This window comes from Conger conger, chromosome 7 (assembly GCF_963514075.1).
Source record: "Conger conger chromosome 7, fConCon1.1, whole genome shotgun sequence".
Classification (NCBI taxonomy): Eukaryota; Metazoa; Chordata; class Actinopteri; order Anguilliformes; family Congridae; genus Conger; species Conger conger.
In genome coordinates, this window is record NC_083766.1 from 61,190,649 (window position 1) to 61,211,088 (window position 20,440).

Sequence of the window (20,440 nt, forward strand, 5' to 3'; positions counted from 1 at the left end):
ACCTGAAAATACCTTTCTACAGAGCGTTCTACAGAGACCCACTTCAAGACTGAACAAAGACCTATTTGTCAAGTAATGCAAACATGGAAATTACAAACAAAAAACTGTACACAGGACCACACACAAAGCAGCGCAGCACAGTCCTTTGAAAAGGGAACAGCCCTGTGTATAAACAGCACATCCAGGTCAAACACTGGCACTGCGGGGGTCTCAGGGAGAGCACACCTGTGTAACATCCAGCCCCACACAGCACACAGCAGGCTATCTGGCCAGGTTTCATCACAATATGCCATTGTGAAAACCAAACACTTAGCTTTGCCTCAGAAACAAAAATGAATCCATACAAAAAGGGCCGTTTTCCCACACTTACTGGGTCAGAAGAGCTCTGAACGACATGGTCCACATCTTATTTCTACACTCTGTTGATATTATATTACAGTTATTTAGCCGTCGCTTTTATCCAGAGACGTACAGTTGAATAGACTAAGCAGGGGCCAATCCCACCCTGCCCTGGAGCAATGTGGGGTTAAGGGCCATGCCCAAGGGGCCAACAGCCGCACTGATCTTAATGTGGCTACACGGGGGCTTGAACCACTAACCTTCCAGGACCCAGTCAAGCACCTTAAGCCACTTGGCTATTGGTTTTAAAAAAACAGAACTTATCCTTCGACCGGCATAATAACTACCAACCGTTACCCCCTAGCAGAGGTCTAATTCCGGGACCTTATTTAAGGGGTGAAACAGATAAAAACAGAGGAGGGACAGGAGGTGGAGAGATGAGGTTGACAGAAAGCCGATTGGGTGCCAGAGTTGTGCCAAAAGCTGCTGCAGCCAATGAAACACAGGCTGAGGTTTTCGGGCAGGGCAGGCTGTAGGGCAGAGCATCAGGGGTCTGTATCAGGAAGCAGGACATGGCTGGATAACTGCGCTGAGTAAATCAATGCACAGCTATTTCTGCTTCAGTCCATGCTCCAGACTCCGGGTTCTGAGTTTTGTTCAGCGCAGTCATCTCCGTAATCCTGCCTCAAGAGAGATGACTGGAAGACAAGAGTTAGCTGGACTAGTGCACCGAGTAAAACCCAGAACCCAGAACCCAGAACAGGGACTGAAGTGGGAACGGCTGTTCTGGGTTTTACTCGGTGCAGTAATCCAGCTTGATGACACAGGACCCTGGTTCACAAACGTGGTGAGCAGGCTCATGCCCCGGCCCCCAGCCCGGTTACAGCCAATGGCAGCTTAGGGCACAGTGTCTGGCGGGACCCCGGGCAGGAGGAGAGGTGAGGGGGCGAACCTGGCTTGTTCTGAGTGGCCCCAAAGAGTCCCCCGGTGCTGTTAGCGGTTCCAAACGCAGAACCCCCAAACCCACCCGTGGCTCCAAAACCAGTATCTGCAAGAGACGCACAGAAGCAGAAGACAGGACAGTGCAGGACGGTGGACAGCTGCCTCTCATTCTCAAATACCAACTCCTCCTTCTTTTGAAAAAATAAATTAATGGATGAAATTAAAAACAGTATTATTTGCACCCATGTTTATTTTTTGGCTCGCACTCCTTTGCAGAAACATCATCAGCACATTATTTACAGAGAGGACAAGAAAACAAACAGGACATGTGCGCTTTTTTTTTTTTTTTTTTTTTAATCACAGCTAAAAAAAAAAGAGGTGATAGATGGTTGGCTCAAGACCCAGACGTGCTCCAATTTAAAACAGTCACTGGAAATCTGGCTTGGCTGGTTGCAAGACAAAAGACTTCATGAGAATTCCAGTGTGGAGTGCTGCTCCTGTCTAGAAGCAAGCCATCTAACCTGAACCCAAGCAAGAGTAGGTTTTTTTGGGAATGTTTTTTTATTTTGTTTTGGTTTTTTTTGGAATGTTCAGGAAAAACTGAAATCACGCATTTCTGATTGACACCTCAAAAGGGTGAATTAGCAAATGTCGTCATTGTTGGAACACACGTCTGGGAGAGCATCCCCGTCAGTGATTTGTTTATAAGCGGACTTACTCTGTTGACCAAACGTGGACGAAGTTCCAAAAGCCCCGGTGCCTCCCCCAAAGGGCGCGCCGAAAGATTTGTTGAACATCTTCTGTTTTCACTATCAGGACTGCATGCGTCTAAGGGGAGGAAAGGGGTTACGTGAGGTCAACACTGTTAAAGGGAACCAGACAGCACGACCACCCCAGCGTCTTTCAATAAATAACCCATTAAGCTGGGTTTTACTCAAGGGGCAATACAAAAACTAAATTACATGTCATGTCGTGTAAGGTAGCGCTGTCACAATGGTAAATAGTCAGAATGTAAGTTTGTCGATTCCCATCTTAACATTTTCGTGGGCGCTGTTAATTTGTTGCAAACCAGACAGCTGATTATGGTTGTTGCTTGTAGTCACTGACACCTATCAACATTGTTAGCCATCAATGATTCACGATATGCGAATGGATGTACTGCAATAACACACACGATAACAAGTTACAATGACTAGAAACTAGACGTGTAATTAGCTAGCCGGCAAGCGATGCTGACTCGTACCGACTAATCTAACCGATCAAGCAGGGTTAGATTATCATAAACGTAGAATTCAGAAACAATGCAATCTTCCTCAGTCTAAAAATGGCGACTTATGTTAGCTGACCACTTAAGACCATCTTGCTAAGTTGACTAGTCTGTGCAAGTGGGCCAAGTGTGAAATGTCATACAACGTGCAGGTTGCCAGCTACACAGTCCCAGTCAGTCAAACAGACATCCACAAAATTATACATTATACAGGGAAATAAGCTAATTCTGAAGACTACTGAAACACAGTTCGCCAAACAGATGTTTTGAAAAGACTGTTACAGCGCAAGATAGCTGATAGTGTTTTCCCCAGGTGCATAGACGTGAGAAGCTGTCGTTAGCCAGACAGCAAAGACCAGGCAAGTCAGAAGACGCGCCAGAATACAGGCGGGCGGCCTGAGATCAACATTGTAATAAGGGGGACCGAAAGACGTTAATTACGGGAAACGACGAAACTGTTGTTTAGAATAGGAAACAAACAAAACAAATGCCGAACTATTTATACCAGTTAATTTCAGGTCAAGCTGGAACAAACCGGACAAAACTGGATTTAAAAAAGCTAGCTAGCAAGCTAGCAATGCTATCTTTAACGGAGGACTAACGCTGGCTAGCTTAGCCAACGTGATCCAATCCACAGCTAAAGATAAACATAGCTCGGGCTAGCTAGCGATCATAAGCTAGCTAGGTGCTAACGTTAGCTACAATTATATGCTTAGAGCCAACGTCAGAATTTCACAATTTTAGAGACATTAAGAAGTTACTTTGTAAAGTGTTAACGCTAAATACTATCAGTTACCTACTAAGCCGTGAAACATTCGTGATGTTATACGGAAATGGACAACCAAGTTAGTGGTCTGACGCTAACCGGGAAATTCAATTAGCATTACAGCTAAGCGAACTAGGTTATAACTAGCTAACATAGAACGAGTTAATTAGCAAGCTAACCACCGAGGCGTTAGCTAACTTAGCTACGAAGAGGTCGCATGTAGACAACCAGCGATACCACATGAGTACTAGCTAAATTAACTTAAATTAATGTATACGGACTAAGTTTTGCGGGCTAGTAAATATACGTTAGCCTACCTCCACATACGAAACTTCAACCACACTCGCTAGCATACGATGAGGCTAAAGACATTAGCTAACTACGTAGCTAGCTAGACAACCACGGTATCGTACAACTGGTTTAACTTACTGTAGCTACCGTTTGGATGACCGATTGATGTCCCTGGCTAGTTCTCCGCTGAACGTATTCCGTATGGTGTTGCAAAATTCACAAAAAATGTATAAAACGTCAATTTAGCTCTCGTTAGCCGTTTCTCGCCCGCGATAACGCGAGGAGGGGGAAAACTGCGTAATTTACTTTCGCTCGTGAGGCCAGGAGCGGACAGTTAAGAAACTTAACCACGCGAGACTTGCGAAGTTTACGCGAGGAATTCAGGCTCGCGTGCGATTGGTTGATTCATCCTTCGATCCAACCGAACCTGCCAACTTCAATGTGGTGCCCGGCCTCTCTCTGTGCCCCAATTCGGACACTACAGGTGTGTTTTTATTTGTGACCAGTTTCGGGGTCTTGGCTGGACCTATGATCCTTATTAAATGTCTTTTTTGTGGAAAGTTCCGTTCTGCAGGGCTCCGAAGTACTTCCCTGCTAGCCCCCCTGCAAATATCTTTATCTGGACTAGCAAGTCACGACTCACAACTTTCAACCCAGTGAGTGAGTCACGATGAGTCACACCCACATGAAAACGATTAATTTTCACAGAGGGTTTAATGAAAACTCAATGGCCTGCCCCCTTCCCTATCTCAACTGCAGTACACAAAACACACACACACACACACACACACACATATATATATATATATATATATATGATCATATCTGAGTGATTCAAATGCAATAATTCTATATAATTTTGTGTATTTGCTTGAGAGCAAAACATATTTTGTTGTGTGTAAAGGTCTCTTTTCAATGATTGCGTATTTATATTTGTTTCAAACGAACAGAATAGACTATAATGGCATTCATGTGGATGGGCAGCGGCCTGGAGAATTCTGGATGAGTTGTTTGCCATTGTTTCAGTAACTGGCTTTCCCTGAGGACTTGGTGAATGTCCATTTCAGAATAGCATGCTGATTTATGTAATTAGACACATGACACATTTGATTCAGTGGCCCTATGTTCCAGATTCCATTTTTCTACAGTCTATGGTCTAACTTTAGTCCTTCTTGTGTTGTTTGTGACGGTAGTACCAAACCTGGGTGAAATACGTAAACGTGTCAAGTGTAATAAAATAATGCACAATGCTTCAAATAAATAAATAAAAATAAATAAATCAGGATTCTAATCAATTTAGGTTTGTGGGTCTGTGACGTACGTCTGTGACGTACGTAAGTTGTTTATAGTCGGTAATTCTACCTTCTGTCTACATGTTATGTGAAAATGGGCTTCACGCCAGCATAATTGCATCTTTTATCATTTAAATAAAAAAGAATTAACTCTGAGTCAACGCCCAGTTTTCCATTTAAACACACCCATTTATTGAGACGTTATCTCATTTCACCTGTATTCTGAGAGAGAATCGTCACTTTCTTCAAGAGAATGGGAACGTTAGACTAGTTACTAAGGTTACCATATAATGTGCCTATGTTCAGTTCTCTTCCGGGTACGTAAGGGCATGTGGACTGTTGCAAAAAGCCAATTAAATGGTTATAAATATTAATATAGCAGTTAAGTTTTCGTAGTTCCGTAGTCTCTTAACTTTTAACATTTATCTTGCATTTATCTCATTTTTCAGTGACGGATTTTGGGTTTTGCATAGTTAGATCATAGCTGTTCTATGACGAACGGTAATTGGAGCCACCTATGTTGCAAACGTTGTGTTTCGAGCTAAGTTACTGCCTTAATCAATCATGCAATCTTTGCTTTACGTAATGCAGTCTTACAACTATTGTTAACTATTGATGTTAATCGCTAGCTGGCCAGCTTGTTTGACTGCAGCCGGGAACACCCTGTAGCTGTGTTTTGATCCATCTTCGTCCCGCTGCGTAATTTAGCTTGGCAGCCCGTGGGAAGGTAAGTTAAATGTAGCCGGTGGAACAATCCACAGCCACGACTGGTTAACTAACTCAAGCATTCAGACCTATCGTGTCCGAGGAGTATTAGCGATTTAGAAAACAACATCAATTTAATAAGTTCAGGAAATGCAACTAACACAGCTAATGAACATAGGCAGCTAACGGTCCTAGCATGACCTCAGGATAAAATAAGAGCCGTTTATTTTTAGCCGGCATATGTAATCTACCTTTCGGTTGTAGTATTATAGGAGAAGTTACAGCCGCCTAACTTGCTATGAGCTCGTTAACGTCAGCTAAGACCCATGTAGACTAGGTAACATAAGTTACCGTTTTATCTAACGAACGACCAACGAACCTAAGCCGTATGTCGCTAGCTGTAGCTAATGCTAACTTACTAAAGAAACACAGCGAGGGGTTGTTTGCAGACAGTCGAACTTATTTAGCCAGAATACACATTTAAACCAATGCAAAATGAACAATAACGTAAATGCTAACCACTCTTGAAAACCTGAGCCACAATAACAGATAAACCGGCGATACTACTAATAGTATTAGTAATACTAGTAGTTTCAGGTTAGATGGACAGCAAACATAACACAACGTTTTTGTTAGCATTAGCATCAAATGTTGATCGTCTTGAAAAATAGGCTATGTCTGTGTCTGGAAAGTGATGTGGCAAGTGGTAGCTACGGGTTAATATTTGTACAATGAACGTTTATTCCAATGGTCATATGAGTTAGATTTGGCCCAGTGGAGTCGAAGGACAGGCCTCTGCTTTTCACGTGCGAGTGAACGTTAGTGAATGTTCAAATAATATTAAGAACGATTTTATCTGCATCCTCCATTTGTTAGTGCCTGAGGTCAAACCCCGAGCTTCTTCGCAAATCATTTAATCTCCTGGAGCAACAACGTCATGTCACAAAAGAAAACGTCGTTTGTGGTTGCTTCAGTAACTTGCTGTCCTTGGGTACTGTATTCTTCAACGATAAATGTAAAAAAAAAAAAAAAAAGGATTTAGATCATTGTATCATTACACGACACATTTGATTCGGTGGCCCTGTTCCACACTGCGACTAGACTTGGACTTCGATCGTGTTGTTTCTGATGCTAGCGCCAACCCTGGGTCCAATCGGTAATTGTTTTGGATTCAACTACTTGTCTCTGCTTTGCTGAGGGTGCTGGATTAAGTAGCTGTGTTCGTGTACTGTTGGTGTAGGGTGCGCTACAGATCTGGCTCAAATACATCTGCTTGTTGTTTTGGATTAAAATACTTTTCTATGTTTCTTGAGTTTGTCTTGTGTCTTGGAACCTATGAAATGCAATGAAAAAGTGCAAACCTGGTACTCTTGGTTTGCTCTCGTGTACTGTTGTCTACGTTTACTACAGATCTGGCTGAAATAAATCTAATTGTTTTGGAATCACATACTTTCCTATGCTTTACTGAGTGTGCTGGATTAAGTAGCTGTGTTTGTGTACTGTTGGTGTAGGGTGCGCTACAGATCTGGCTCAAATACATATGCTTGTTGTTTTGGATTAAAATACTTTTCTATGTTTCTTGAGTTTGTCTTGTGTCTTGGAACCTATGAAAAGCTATGAAAAAGTGCAAACCTGGTACTCTTGGCTGGCTCAATTGCACCAGGAAATATCAGTCGAGCACTGAAAAGTATTTGAATCCAAAACTATTACGTATTTCACCCAGGTGTGGATGCTTGGCAGAACTGCGTCCTGAACCCGCTCTTGCGTTTCTGGTGTGGCTGATTTGCCGGCAGGATGCTACAAGGCCCGTATGGTCTGGACCGAGACAAGCCTCTGTTTAGACTCCCCTTCACCGTCTTTTCTGTGGCCACGGTCTTCCTCGCGCTCGGAGGCTTGGTCTCCTGCATCCTCATCTCCCTGATTTACCACTTTGAGGAGTCCACCGCGACCCACTGCGAGGTGAGCGTCTTCACACCGCCCCCGAGGGAGCCTGCCCAGCTGCGTACACCGGACAGCCCGCCTTTACCAAGTTTACGTTCTAACGTCTGCCCCCGTGAGCGCAATATCGTCCAGAGTGCAGCTCTGGCTTCTGAATCCTATCTGCTTGTGAGAGGATTTGACGTTTCACAGTGAAACTGCTCCCTTATATTTCATCGGGCACAGTTGACGCTCATTTCAGACGCATGTATGGCAGACGTGTTAACCCTTTCAGTCGCAAGCCCAATATGGAGTCACTCCGCCCAAATCCCAAGGGGTTTTGGGTTTCGGCTTTGGTTGAGAAAATTGAGAGAATTTTGTAGGGAGGTAGGAGCTCAAAACAATAGTAGAGCAGCCATTTCGATTGGTTGAAAAGGTATAAGGTTGAGAGTGGCATTTGGCACTCTTGGGACTGAAAGGGTTAAAGCAAAAAGGAACACTAGTTTAACCCTTTAGTAAAAACAAGAATAGTACAACTCCTACAACTACTACTACTACAACAACTAATAATAAGAATAGATTGCCTTTATAAAGGACCTTTAATGCGAAGCAGGTTGCTTTATTATCGCTGGACGCTCCTGTCTCGGGGCACTCCGTGGTACTGGAGATGCGACAGGAGGTTTGAGACCTGACGCTATTAGTCTTCCCCCCCCCCCCCCCACCTCGTCCATCCACAGGTGCCTAACTACCTGCCCTCCATCAGCGCCTCCATCAGCCAGACGCCGGAGCGCTACATCTGGAGGGTGTGCATCGGCCTGCACTCGGCCCCCAGGTTCCTGGTGGCCCTCGCCTACTTCAACTTCTACCGCGGACGCTTCGCCAAGCGCTGGGCCGAATGGCTGCTCAGCTGCCTCAACCTGGCCTTCGCCCTGGGAGAGAACCTGGGCCTGCTGCTGCTCACCTACGTCTCCTCCAACGAGACATACGGTCAGTTTACACTACTGCTCACCTGCGTCTCCTCCAACGAGACATACGGTCAGTTTACACTACTGCTCACCTGCGTCTCCTCCAACGAGACATACGGTCAGTTTATATTACTGCTCACCTGCGTCTCCTCCAACGAGACATACGGTCAGTTTACACTACTGCTCACCTGCGTCTCCTCCAACGAGACATACGGTCAGTTTACACTACCGCTCACCTGCGTCTCCTCCAACGAGACATACGGTCAGTTTATATTACTGCTCACCTGCGTCTCCTCCAACGAGACATACGGTCAGTTTACACTACCGCTCACCTGCGTCTCCTCCAACGAGACATACGGTCAGTTTATATTACTGCTCACCTGCGTCTCCTCCAACGAGACGTACGGTCAGTTTACACTACTGCTCACCTGCGTCTCCTCCAACGAGACATACGGTCAGTTTACACTACTGCTCACCTGCGTCTCCCAACGAGACGTACGGTCAGTTTACACTACTGCTCACCTGCGTCTCCTCCAACGAGACATACGGTCAGTTTATATTACTGCTCACCTGTGTCTCCTCCAACGAGACGTACGGTCAGTTTATATTACTGCTCACCTGCGTCTCCTCCAACGAGACATACGGTCAGTTTATATTACTGCTCACCTGCGTCTCCTCCAACGAGACATACGGTCAGTTTACACTACCGCTCACCTGCGTCTCCTCCAACGAGACATACGGTCAGTTTATATTACTGCTCACCTGCGTCTCCTCCAACGAGACGTACGGTCAGTTTACACTACTGCTCACCTGCGTCTCCTCCAACGAGACATACGGTCAGTTTACACTACTGCTCACCTGCGTCTCCCAACGAGACGTACGGTCAGTTTACACTACTGCTCACCTGCGTCTCCTCCAACGAGACATACGGTCAGTTTATATTACTGCTCACCTGTGTCTCCTCCAACGAGACGTACGGTCAGTTTATATTACTGCTCACCTGCGTCTCCTCCAACGAGACATACGGTCAGTTTACACTACCGCTCACCTGCGTCTCCTCCAACGAGACGTACGGTCAGTTTACACTACTGCTCACCTGTGTCTCCTCCAACGAGACGTACGGTCAGTTTATATTACTGCTCACCTGCGTCTCCTCCAACGAGACGTACGGTCAGTTTATATTACTGCTCACCTGCGTCTCCTCCAACGAGACGTACGGTCAGTTTATATTACTGCTCACCTGCGTCTCCTCCAACGAGACGTACGGTCAGTTTACACTACTGCTCACCTGCGTCTCCTCCAACGAGACGTACGGTCAGTTTATATTACTGCTCACCTGCGTCTCCTCCAACGAGACATACGGTCAGTTTACACTACCGCTCACCTGCGTCTCCCAACGAGACGTACGGTCAGTTTACACTACTGCTCACCTGTGTCTCCTCCAACGAGACGTACGGTCAGTTTATATTACTGCTCACCTGCGTCTCCTCCAACGAGACGTACGGTCAGTTTACACTACTGCTCACCTGCGTCTCCTCCAACGAGACGTACGGTCAGTTTATATTACTGCTCACCTGCGTCTCCTCCAACGAGACATACGGTCAGTTTACACTACCGCTCACCTGCGTCTCCCAACGAGACGTACGGTCAGTTTACACTACTGCTCACCTGTGTCTCCTCCAACGAGACGTACGGTCAGTTTATATTACTGCTCACCTGCGTCTCCTCCAACGAGACGTACGGTCAGTTTATATTACTGCTCACCTGCGTCTCCTCCAACGAGACGTACGGTCAGTTTACACTACTGCTCACCTGCGTCTCCTCCAACGAGACGTACGGTCAGTTTATATTACTGCTCACCTGCGTTGACTTGACTGCAGATTTGAAGGTGATTTCACGAATGGGCACAGTTTGAGGTTGATTCTCAGGTTTGACTTGACGGATGAAATGAAGGTGATTTTGCTCGTTCCCCAGATGTGCACAAGAGCGGCTTCATCGTGTTCATTGCCTGCGCTCTCGTCCACATGGCCATCACCTGCAGACTGTGGCAGGTCATCAAGAAGTACTCCTTCAGTCCTGAGGTACAGTCATCTACCCTGTGTGTGCGTGTGCGTGTGCGTGTGCGTGTGTGCGCGTGTGTGTCAGTGCATGCATGTTTGTGTGTGTGTGTGTGTGTGTGTGTGTATGGGTGTGTATATATTTGTGTCTGTGTCTGTGTGTGTTGTGTCTCTGTGTGAGTGAGTGTACATGTGAGTGAGTGAGTGAGTGTGTATACGTGTATGGGTGTGTATATATTTGTGTCTGAGTGAGTGAGTGAGTGTACATGTGTATATGAGCGAGATTGTGTGTGTGTGCGTGTGTGTGTATACGTGTATGGGTGTGTATATATTTGTGTCTGTGTTTGTATGGGTATGTGTATTTGTGTCTGTGTGTGTATGTGTTGTGTGTGCGCATGTGTATATGAGCGTGTGTGTGTGCCTTCAAGACTGGGTGTGGATAAAGTTGGTTTCTGCCGGTTTCAAAGGTTAGAATTACCCCAGGTCGTTGATCGAGCCAGCACACAAAAATGTTAACAAGTTCTGGTATCTCTGGAATTTTCCCTGCAGTAATTTCCCATGACTGATTAAAAAAAAAAAAAAAAATGAAAAAGTGTTCTAGAACACTCCCTCAGTGTTCTAGTGCTCTGTCCTGTGGGATGACACGTGTCCCATTGTGATGTCACAGTGCCGTTGATCTTCCTCCTGTGGCTGGTTCCCTCTGAAGCCCACCTGTGAATACATCATCAGAGATCTGAGCACGGTCCTCACCTGTGTGTGCCGCTGGCACTGGCTCAGAGGGAGCAATCACAATGACCATGGTGTCTTTGTGTTGTACGTAATTCACTCAGGAAGGTATCGGGTGCGGTGGAGGGTTCAGAGGCTGGCAATCGTTTAAAGTTCATCGTCATTAGCAGTATTGTCACCACTGTGGGGCAGTATTTAGTTGTTAGCACTGATTGCATCTTTAGTCAGACGAGAATGAAGTTCAAAGGTTCCTGCAAAATGTTAGTATCGCTGTTCTGTTTTAATGTCAGTTATTGTCTTATCGTGTAAAGGTCACCCGTTTCACCTGGCTGTACTAGCAGTAAGTACAGTAGTACTGACTATGGCGTTGTTCTAAGTAGGGAAGGGTATCCACATGGTACAGTAGTCAGGTCATTCTGGTTGGCTGTCCACTTGGTTCTCCGTTGAATCTCCGTGTAAGAACTGATGAAGATCCTTGTGTTGAAACGATGGGGTTTCTAGCATGCTGTGTCTGTGCCTGTGCGTGTGCGTGTGCGTGTGGGTGTGTACGCGTGCAGTGTTGCTGCACATGGAAGGGATAAGATTCGGGTGTGCCTGATTGGCGCGGGCCTTTGATTGACGGCCGGTGGCCGTGGCGACGCGCGGTTGCCATGCGCTGCGGTCGTTGCAGGTTTGCGAGGGCGGGCCCTGGAGACGGGGTTCGAGCATCGCGAGGCGTGCAGGATGCAGCGAGCGTCGCCTCCGCTCCACTTCCTGTCTGAGCCCAGCCAGCGGGGCGTCTCAAAGCTCCCACTTCCCCCCCCCCCCGGCCTCCTCGCGCTGGCCCTCTGTGTGTTACAACAGATCGGCCAAATGGAACACCGAAAGTCGTTGCTGTTTTCACAAAACGTATACAAGCTGTCAGGAGTTTGATGTCTCGTTGCCATAGAGACAGCGGAACCCTCATCTCAGGCTTTCGCCGATGTGCAAACATGAAATGTGGTGCAGGAGTGTCGCCAGGTCTGCTGCTGCTGCTGCTGCAGGGATGTGGCGTGGGCCCGTGTGAAACGCACGCGTCGCGTCGCATGAGGCCCACGCCGGGCCTGGCTCATCCTGCAGCCCTCATACCGGCTTTCACATGGACCCCTCTGCCCCAACGGCGTGCCTACCCTCAAATGGGCACTCTGGATCTTATATCTTTTGAAAATTGAGAAAATGATTGCTGTACTATTGTCATGAGCCCCCTGTTTAAAACCCCCCCCCAACTTCGTTCTCTCAACTTCCTCAATTTCCTCAATTCCGTGGGATTTGGGTGGAGCCCCTTCATATTGCGCTTGGGACCGACAGGGTTAAGGTTTTGGGACCTGGTGTCCAGGTTTCTTTGCGGAAGTCTCTGCGGAAGAACGCCGGTGGGCGATGGTGCATGCTGGGTAGGGGGTGAGACCGGGGCGGTGGAGCATGCTGGGTAGGGGGTTAGACCGGGGCGGTGGAGCATGCTGGGTAGGGGGTGAGACCGGGGCGGTGGAGCATGCTGGGTAGGGGGTTAGACCGGGGCGGTGGAGCATGCTGGGTAGGGGGTTAGACCGGGGCGGTGGAGCATGCTGGGTAGGGGGTGAGACCGGGGCGGTGGAGCATGCTGGGTAGGGGGTGAGACCGGGGCGGTGGAGCATGCTGGGTAGGGGGTGAGACCGGGGCGGTGGAGCATGCTGGGTAGGGGGTGAGACCGGGGCGGTGGAGCATGCTGGGTAGGGGGTTAGACCGGGGCGGTGGAGCATGCTGGGTAGGGGGTGAGACCGGGGCGGTGGAGCATGCTGGGTAGGGGGTTAGACCGGGGCGGTGGAGCATGCTGGGTAGGGGGTGAGACCGGGGCGGTGGAGCATGCTGGGTAGGGGGTGAGACCGGGGCGGTGGTGCATGCTGGGTAGGGGGTGAGCCCGGGGCGGTGGTGCATGCTGGGTAGGGGGTGAGACCGGGGTGATGGTGCATGCTGGGTAGGGGGTGAGACCGGGGCGGTGGTGCATGCTGGGTAGGGGGTGAGACCGGGGTGATGGTGCATGCTGGGTAGGGGGTGAGCCCGGGGCGGTGGTGCATGCTGGGTAGGGGGTGAGACCGGGGTGGTGGTGCATGCTGGGTAGGGGGTGAGCCCGGGGTGATGGTGCATGCTGGGTAGGGGGTGAGACCGGGGTGATGGTGCATGCTGGGTAGGGGGTGAGCCCGGGGTGATGGTGCATGCTGGGTAGGGGGTGAGCCCGGGGTGATGGTGCATGCTGGGTAGGGGGTGAGCCCGGGGTGATGGTGCATGCTGGGTAGGGGGTGAGCCCGGGGCGGTGGTGCATGCTGGGTAGGGGGTGAGCCCGGGGTGATGGTGCATGCTGGGTAGGGGGTGAGCCCGGGGCAGTGGAGCATGCTGGGTAGGGGGTGAGCCCGGGGCGGTGGTGCATGCTGGGTAGGGGGTGAGCCCGGGGCGGTGGTGCATGCTGGGTAGGGGGTGAGCCCGGGGTGATGGTGCATGCTGGGTAGGGGGTGAGCCCGGGGCAGTGGAGCATGCTGGGTAGGGGGTGAGACCGGGGCGGTGGTGCATGCTGGGTAGGGGGTGAGCCCGGGGTGATGGAGTGTGACGGGACGTCTCCTTCGCGAGCGACGCTCACACAGAGGGGGAGAGAATGAGAGAGAAAGTGAGTGACTGGCCGAAATAGCCTTGGACTTGCGTCAGACCGCGAGAGAGGAAGTAGGTAGTTTCTATTTAAGGACTCTACGTTGGGCATGCAAATGCGTGTAGTAAGAATTACCAATTTGGCTCTCCGATAACCAGAAGATTGTACCTTATTCTTAATATGTGCCCCCCCCACAGCCCCTTGTGGTTGTCACTTTCAATACTTTCTTCTCCTAAAAGTATATTTAAAAACTTTTCTTTCTTTTTTTAACTTTTTTCTGCCCGCAGAACTGGATGTAGAGACTGTTGTGTGTGAAAATCCCATGAGATCTGCTGTTTCTGAGATACTCAAACCAGCCTGTCTGGCGCCAACAATCCACGGTCAAAGTCATTTTTCCTCCCTTTTGTGACATTTGGTCTGAAAACCAGCTGAACCTCTTGACCACGTCTGCATACGTGGTCGATATACGTGCATACGTTGTCATTTTTTGCATCTCGTTGCTGCCACACGATCGGCTGATTAAATATTGGCTGATAAAATGTTTGCATTAAAAAGCTGGTGTACAAGTCTATCTAATAAAGTGGTCAGTGAGTGTAAGAATGTTCTGTGTGTGTGAGCGTCTGTGTGCGTGAGCATGTGTGTGTGTGAGAGTGTGTGTGAGAGTGTGTGTGAGAGTGTGTGTGAGAGTGTGTGTGTGAGCGTCTGTGTGCGTGAGCATGTGTGTGTGTGAGGTGTGTGTGTGTGTGTGTGTGTGTGTGTGCATGAGCATGTGTGTGTGTCACCATGTGTGTGAGAGAGTGTGAGAGAGTGTGTGAGAGTGTGTGAGAGTCTGTGAGAGTCTGTGAGAGTGTGTGAGAGTGTGTGAGAGTGTGTGAGAGTGTGTGAGAGTGTGTGAGAGTGTGTGTGTGTGTGTGTGTGTGTGAGTGTGAGAGTGTGTGTGAGAGTGTGTGTGAGAGTGTGTGTGAGTGAGAGTGTGTGTGAGTGAGAGTGTGTGTGAGTGAGAGTGTGTGTGAGTGAGAGTGTGTGTGAGTGAGAGAGTGTGTGAGTGAGAGAGTGTGTGTGTGTGAGAGTGTGTGTGTGTGAGAGTGTGTGTGTGTGAGAGTGTGTGTGTGTGAGAGTGTGTGTGTGTGTGAGAGTGTGTGTGTGTGTGAGCGTGTGAGCGTGTGAGCGTGTGAGCGTGTGTGTGAGAGTGTGTGTGCCTGTGTGTGTAAGAGCGGGCTGGAGAACAGGAAGCCACAGCGTGTTTAAACGCTTCAAAGTGCAACAGCAGTTTCCTGTTACAGAGCACACGTAACACTGTCATAATATCGCTGTTTTACACGCTGACAAAGAGCCACACCTCACACAGCTTCTACACAGACACACACACACATCTCACACAGCTTCTACACAGACACACACACACATCTCACACAGCTTCTACACAGACACACACACACACATACACCTCACACAGCTTCTACACAGACACACACACACATCTCACACAGCTTCTACACGGACACACACACGCACGCACACACACACACACACACACACACACACACCTCGCATAGACACACACACACACACACACACACACACCTCACACAGCTTCTACACGGACACACACACACACACACACACACACCTCGCATAGACACACACACACACACACACCTCACATAGACACACACACGCACACACCTCACATAGACACGCACGCACACACACACACACACACACACCTCACATCGACACACACACACGCGCGCACGCATACACTCGCGCACATACAACCAACCACACCGAACAGCTCACACACACACGCACACGCACGCACGCTCACGCTCACACACGCAGGGGACCAGAGCTCAGACACACACACATTCAGGTTCAGGAGGATGTCTGGCTTGCGTACAGTAAATGCATATGACGTCACGTAACTGTGAATGACTCACTGGTTGCATACAGTAAATTCATATGATGTCACGTAACTGTGAATGACTCACTGGTTGCAGACAGTAAATTCATATGACGTCACGCAACTGTGAATGACTCACTGGTTGCCCTGGGCTGAACGGCGTTGGCGTTTTTGTGCATTTGTCAGCGATGTTGACGCACGCTCTCGCTGTCTGTGCAGGAGAAGACGTCGTACCTGTGGAAGAAGTGGCTCTTTGGCTTCAGCATCGCGTCCTGCCTGTTTGCTGCCTACTTCTACAAACGGCACAACAACTACTGCGACCCGGGAGGTGAGCGCAGACGCCCGGGGGCCAGTCCTCCGTTTCCCCTCCCACACCCCCTCCCGCACGGTCACGCGTAGGGCAGGATTGGGTGGTCAGGTGTAGCGGGTCGGTGAGTTGTGAATTTGACCGGGACACCATTTTGAAAACTACCAGGGGATTTTCAATGACCACAGTGAGCCATGACCTCAGTTTAACAATCTTATCCTGCGTATGGAACCTTCTACTGCACAGTGATCCCATTAAATATGTCTTGAAAACCCAGAACATGGAGCTACATAATATAAAGTTATAACGGTAGCAATGATCGCAATGTTATCTTGATATTTAAAAACTTAGCCCTTTAAGGCGTAAGCTCACAAACATTAGAATGACTAGAATGTTCTTAACTGAATCTTCTAATGCTGATGTCACAATCACTGCTGGTGACTGAAACCAGTGGAGGTGTAGAACACTGATTTAGAATGGAGAAAAAACATTCCAAAACACCTACTTCTTCACAGGGTTAATCTCTCTCTCTCTCTCTCTCTCTCTCTCTCTCTCTCTCTCTCTCTCTCTCTCCCTCCCTCTCTCTCTCTCTCCCCCCCCCCCCCCAGTCTACACGATCTTTGCGTTCTTTGAGTATCTGGTGGTGCTCTCGAACATAGCCTTCCACATCACAGCCTACTGGGACTTCGGCTCCAAGGAGGTGATGGTGGCCACGCCCCCGGAGGACAAGCGCTTCTGACGGGGGAACAGGGGGGCGGGCCGTGGGGGGGGGGAAACACCCTACTCCTCCTCCTCTTCCTCACCCTCCCTCTCCCACGCTTGGCATCCTGGGAAGGTGGATTGGGCGGGGCCGGGGAGGAAGGGACCTCCAGTGGAGGACCAGGTCTTTCACATCTGCCCCTGATGGGGGGGCAGGGGGGGGCTTGTCTCTTTCCAATTCAGACACCCCCCCCCACCCCCAACTCCACCCAATATTCCTAGTGATGTCACGACCACCTGTGCACACCTGGGGAAAGATGGTGGTGGATGGACAGGAATAGGTTGGGAGGGGGGGGGGGGGGGTAGAGCAGGAGCTGCCTGCTCCAGTCCTGGGGGGCTGCAGTGTCTGCAGGTTCATCCGGTTCGCCTTCAGTGGAAAATAAGGTGTGTGGATTTGAGCAGTGTTTCCCAGAGGTCAGCAGTTAATCTGTGGCCATACGGCGTGTAACTTGTGTATATATATATATACTTCACAGACAGCATCCTAGGGGAAATACTGTAGTGGAAGCCCAGTCCAGCCCTGTCAGAGACGTGCTGTATACCCACTGGCTGTGAGCAGACTCTGCTGCCCTCCAGCACTGCGGTCTGAGATCCCTGACCTCAACAGTGCCCTGTGCGGGCGTGAGGGTCCGCCCCGAGCCTGCTGCCCGCTGTTTCAGACGTTTGGCCCCTGTGGGTTTCCTATCCTGTTTGGATTTTTATGTTTTTATGTTTTTATGTTTTTATGTTTTTATTTAGTTTTTTTTAACTGCTGTTTCAGTGAAATTTCACTGGTTGACTCGACGTTGGCAGCTAAGATGCAGTTTGGGAGTCAAAGATATGTTTATCTGTGTAATCTGATGAAAACCTCACCAGGTGAATGACCTTTACATGCTGGCAGAAGAGCTTCGGAGGTCTGCTACACGGTCATATTTGTCCGCTCTGAGCTCCAGCTGTGTGGTTGAAATAATCGGGCTTTGTTCTCTCGCGAAATAACTACAATCCCTGCTGAAAAAAAAAAAACAGCTCAAGCTAGGTTTTGAGACGGCTGCTAGCTGGTATTTCAAGCTGGCCATAGCTGAATTTTACGCCAGGGATGTACACTCAAGAGGAAACGTCCACTTGCATTAGTGGAGACAAAAATGGTTGACGCATTGCTGAATTTATCCAGCGACATTTGACACCGAGCACGCTTAACGTTAGCTAGTTAAGAAGCCCCTCGTTAAGCCCTTGCTCACTATCTCATTGTTATTGCCTGTCGCGCCCCATGTAGTCCTGCAGAATTCAACCAGCGATCCGTGACGGGTTGTGTGCCTTCATCACCCGAGACTCTGGCATTACTTCGCTGCTTTATTTCAATCGCCACCAGCGCGACTCTTACTTGCTTTAGATTTAATTAATCGAATTAATAGCGTGTTTAATTAATACATTCCCTGCGTTATTTCAGGCGGTTTTTTGGTGCATTCTATGATGGTTTCTTTTATATTGCCGTTGTTATTATTATTATTATTATTATTATTATTATTATTATTATTATTATTATTATTATTATTAATGCAGTAACTGCTAATGGGCTGCTTGCTAGAGTCGAACGCACTATATGTCGATTGCCCTTCAGCTAGCCGTGTGAAATCATAACTGGCTATTTCCTGAGCGATGCGTTCTTTGGTTTCATAGCGGCTTTCTTGAATTTCTCCGAGGTTCGCTGGAAATGTCGTTAGAAATGTTCAGTATCCCCTCCTGTGGGTACAGGTACACTGGTACTGGCCGCAGTGGTCCCGTTATGGCCTCGCTGTCCGTAGAGATGTACCGCTAATGCACACAATTCTGCTAATGCCATGCGCTAGCTAATGCAATTCTGTAAAACTCAGGAAATTTTATTATTATTATTATGATTATTATTATTATTATTATTATTATTATTATTATGATTGCTTTGTGTGCCAAGTTTTAATCCTGAAGTGCGAGAATAATTTAAAACATTTTAAACTGTCGTTTTTACATTTAGCGTAGCCACGCTCGACTGCGATTTGGGCCTCTGCTTTCCACAAGTGGCGGTTGTTGAGTAACTAACGGTTTATTTCTCTGGTGCGGTTTACTCTGCAGCATTTCAAAAAATAATTTTTTTTTTTAAATGTGGCCATCTTTATTTTGTAATATTTTTACTCCAGCAAAAATAGTGTTTTCTGAACTCTGATCTTGGAGCTGTGCACAGAGACTGGTAGCTGCTACTTTTTGATGTTCATGCAGTCTTGACGATGTAAAGCTTTTGCTTACCGCTTCATATGAGAAACTGATACTTGTTGTGTTTTTAAAACGGTCGATCTAAGATTTCAGACCTGGAAGCAGCGGGTAAATGTAATAGGCTTGCTTCTTTACTTCCTTCTTGCACCTGAAGTTGTATCATACAGGAACTATGGCAATTCTGCTCAACAGAAGTTTAGTCTCATCATTGTTCTTCGCTGGTGTAAAACTGTAGTGATTGTGCTTTTCTCATAATTATAATTGTACAGTGATTTTTTTGTATTTTTTTTATTTAATTTTTTTTTATCCTGCAGATTTTACTAATTGAACATGGGATGGGACCCAGATGTTTTGTCTGCATTTCGAGCCACCTCATTTTAACCCAGTGTACACTGCTTGGTTGGTACCTGGACAAGGGAAAACCAGGTTGCTACCAGAAGGAGGGTTTTATGGGCCAGTAGGGGGCGCTCCTCCCTGTGGACTCAGCCAAAAAGCCACTGCCAGCCTCCCAGGATGGGGACACTGTTCAGCAGGTCCTGATTCAACCGTTGTCATATAGACCCCCGCAATACTTTACAAGAACCTTTTGTAATGCTGATTGGCTGCACAGTCTAGTTCTCGTGCCATAGGACTGTGGATTAGGGAAACGACTTCTCTATGCATCTTCCCGGTTGATTAATAATGAGTTATAGCCAAGTGTGGGGCAGTTAGAGGACACAGCTCGTGACTGTGTGTGGTGTGCACTGCTTAACAACCAAACGGGGAGTTTACGCGAGCCCAACTAAAGCTTTTTCAGTGGTGACGTTTTAAAGGGTATGTTAATGTGAATTATTGTACGTAATCGATGTACCGAACACACTCTGCTGGCTGAATGTATTCTGGGTTTCCGTGAGACTCTGGCGTTCCTGGTCTGTGGTGATCGCTGAATAAACGCAGTGTGACAGAGAGCCGTCTCCTCGTTCTTTACCCTTACCCAGAATCCCCTGGGTCTCCGCTGGGCTTGTGTGCCGTATTCAGGGGCTCAGGGGTTGACATTCCCCATGAAGCTCTGGAGCTCCAGTGGTTATCAGAGGCATTGCAGTTTATTAATCCTCTGGTGCCAGAGAGCAAATCTCCCCATTGAGCTCCATTCAAACCTACGGCCTTACCCTGCCAAATTTATACCGTTTCAGACTGTGTTTTAAATTCTATAATTTCTTCACACTGACCTAATTACTCTCCTGGGACCATTTATTATTTTAGTTTTTTTCCTGAGCTGCACAGAAGAAGATATTTTCTTTTCATTCCTATTAAATTCCTTCCCATTTAGCTACCTAGTGCACATGCTCTGGTGCCAAAGAAGCCCATAG

General features: G+C 48.0%; 2 protein-coding genes across 10 annotated transcripts in view; one reads left to right on the forward strand and one right to left on the reverse strand.

The window, feature by feature from the left end:
• nup98 (nucleoporin 98 and 96 precursor) overlaps positions 1-10,552 on the reverse strand; it is a 48,341-nt gene extending 37,789 nt beyond the window's left edge. For 4 of the 6 annotated variants that reach the window (XM_061250566.1, XM_061250565.1, XM_061250564.1 and 1 more), the window contains exons 1-3: positions 3,744-4,201; positions 2,000-2,109; positions 1,292-1,387 (exon numbers count right to left, since the gene is read on the reverse strand). In XM_061250566.1, coding sequence (XP_061106550.1) covers positions 1,292-1,387; positions 2,000-2,078 — 175 coding nt within the window. In that variant the 5' untranslated portion in view covers positions 2,079-2,109; positions 3,744-4,201. Of the gene's footprint in view, positions 1-1,291; positions 1,388-1,999; positions 2,110-3,743; positions 4,202-10,344 lie in introns of those variants that run through there. The other 2 variants (XM_061250562.1, XM_061250567.1) reach the window with 2 other exon arrangements.
• pgap2 (post-GPI attachment to proteins 2) lies at positions 5,153-20,038 on the forward strand. Of its 4 annotated transcripts, none has more exons than XM_061250569.1 (6): positions 5,153-5,214; positions 7,326-7,561; positions 8,257-8,506; positions 10,459-10,565; positions 16,022-16,130; positions 16,718-20,038. In XM_061250569.1, exons 2-6 carry the CDS (start codon positions 7,397-7,399, stop codon positions 16,846-16,848), a joined length of 762 nt encoding a protein of 253 aa, XP_061106553.1. In that variant the 5' UTR covers positions 5,153-5,214; positions 7,326-7,396; the 3' UTR covers positions 16,849-20,038. The 4 variants fall into 4 exon arrangements, with proteins under 4 accessions (XP_061106553.1, XP_061106555.1, XP_061106552.1 ...); XM_061250571.1 differs by having other exon boundaries at positions 5,158-5,214; positions 7,396-7,561; XM_061250568.1 differs by lacking the exon at positions 5,153-5,214 and adding an exon at positions 5,489-5,624.
• Positions 20,039-20,440: the final 402 nt, after the last annotated feature.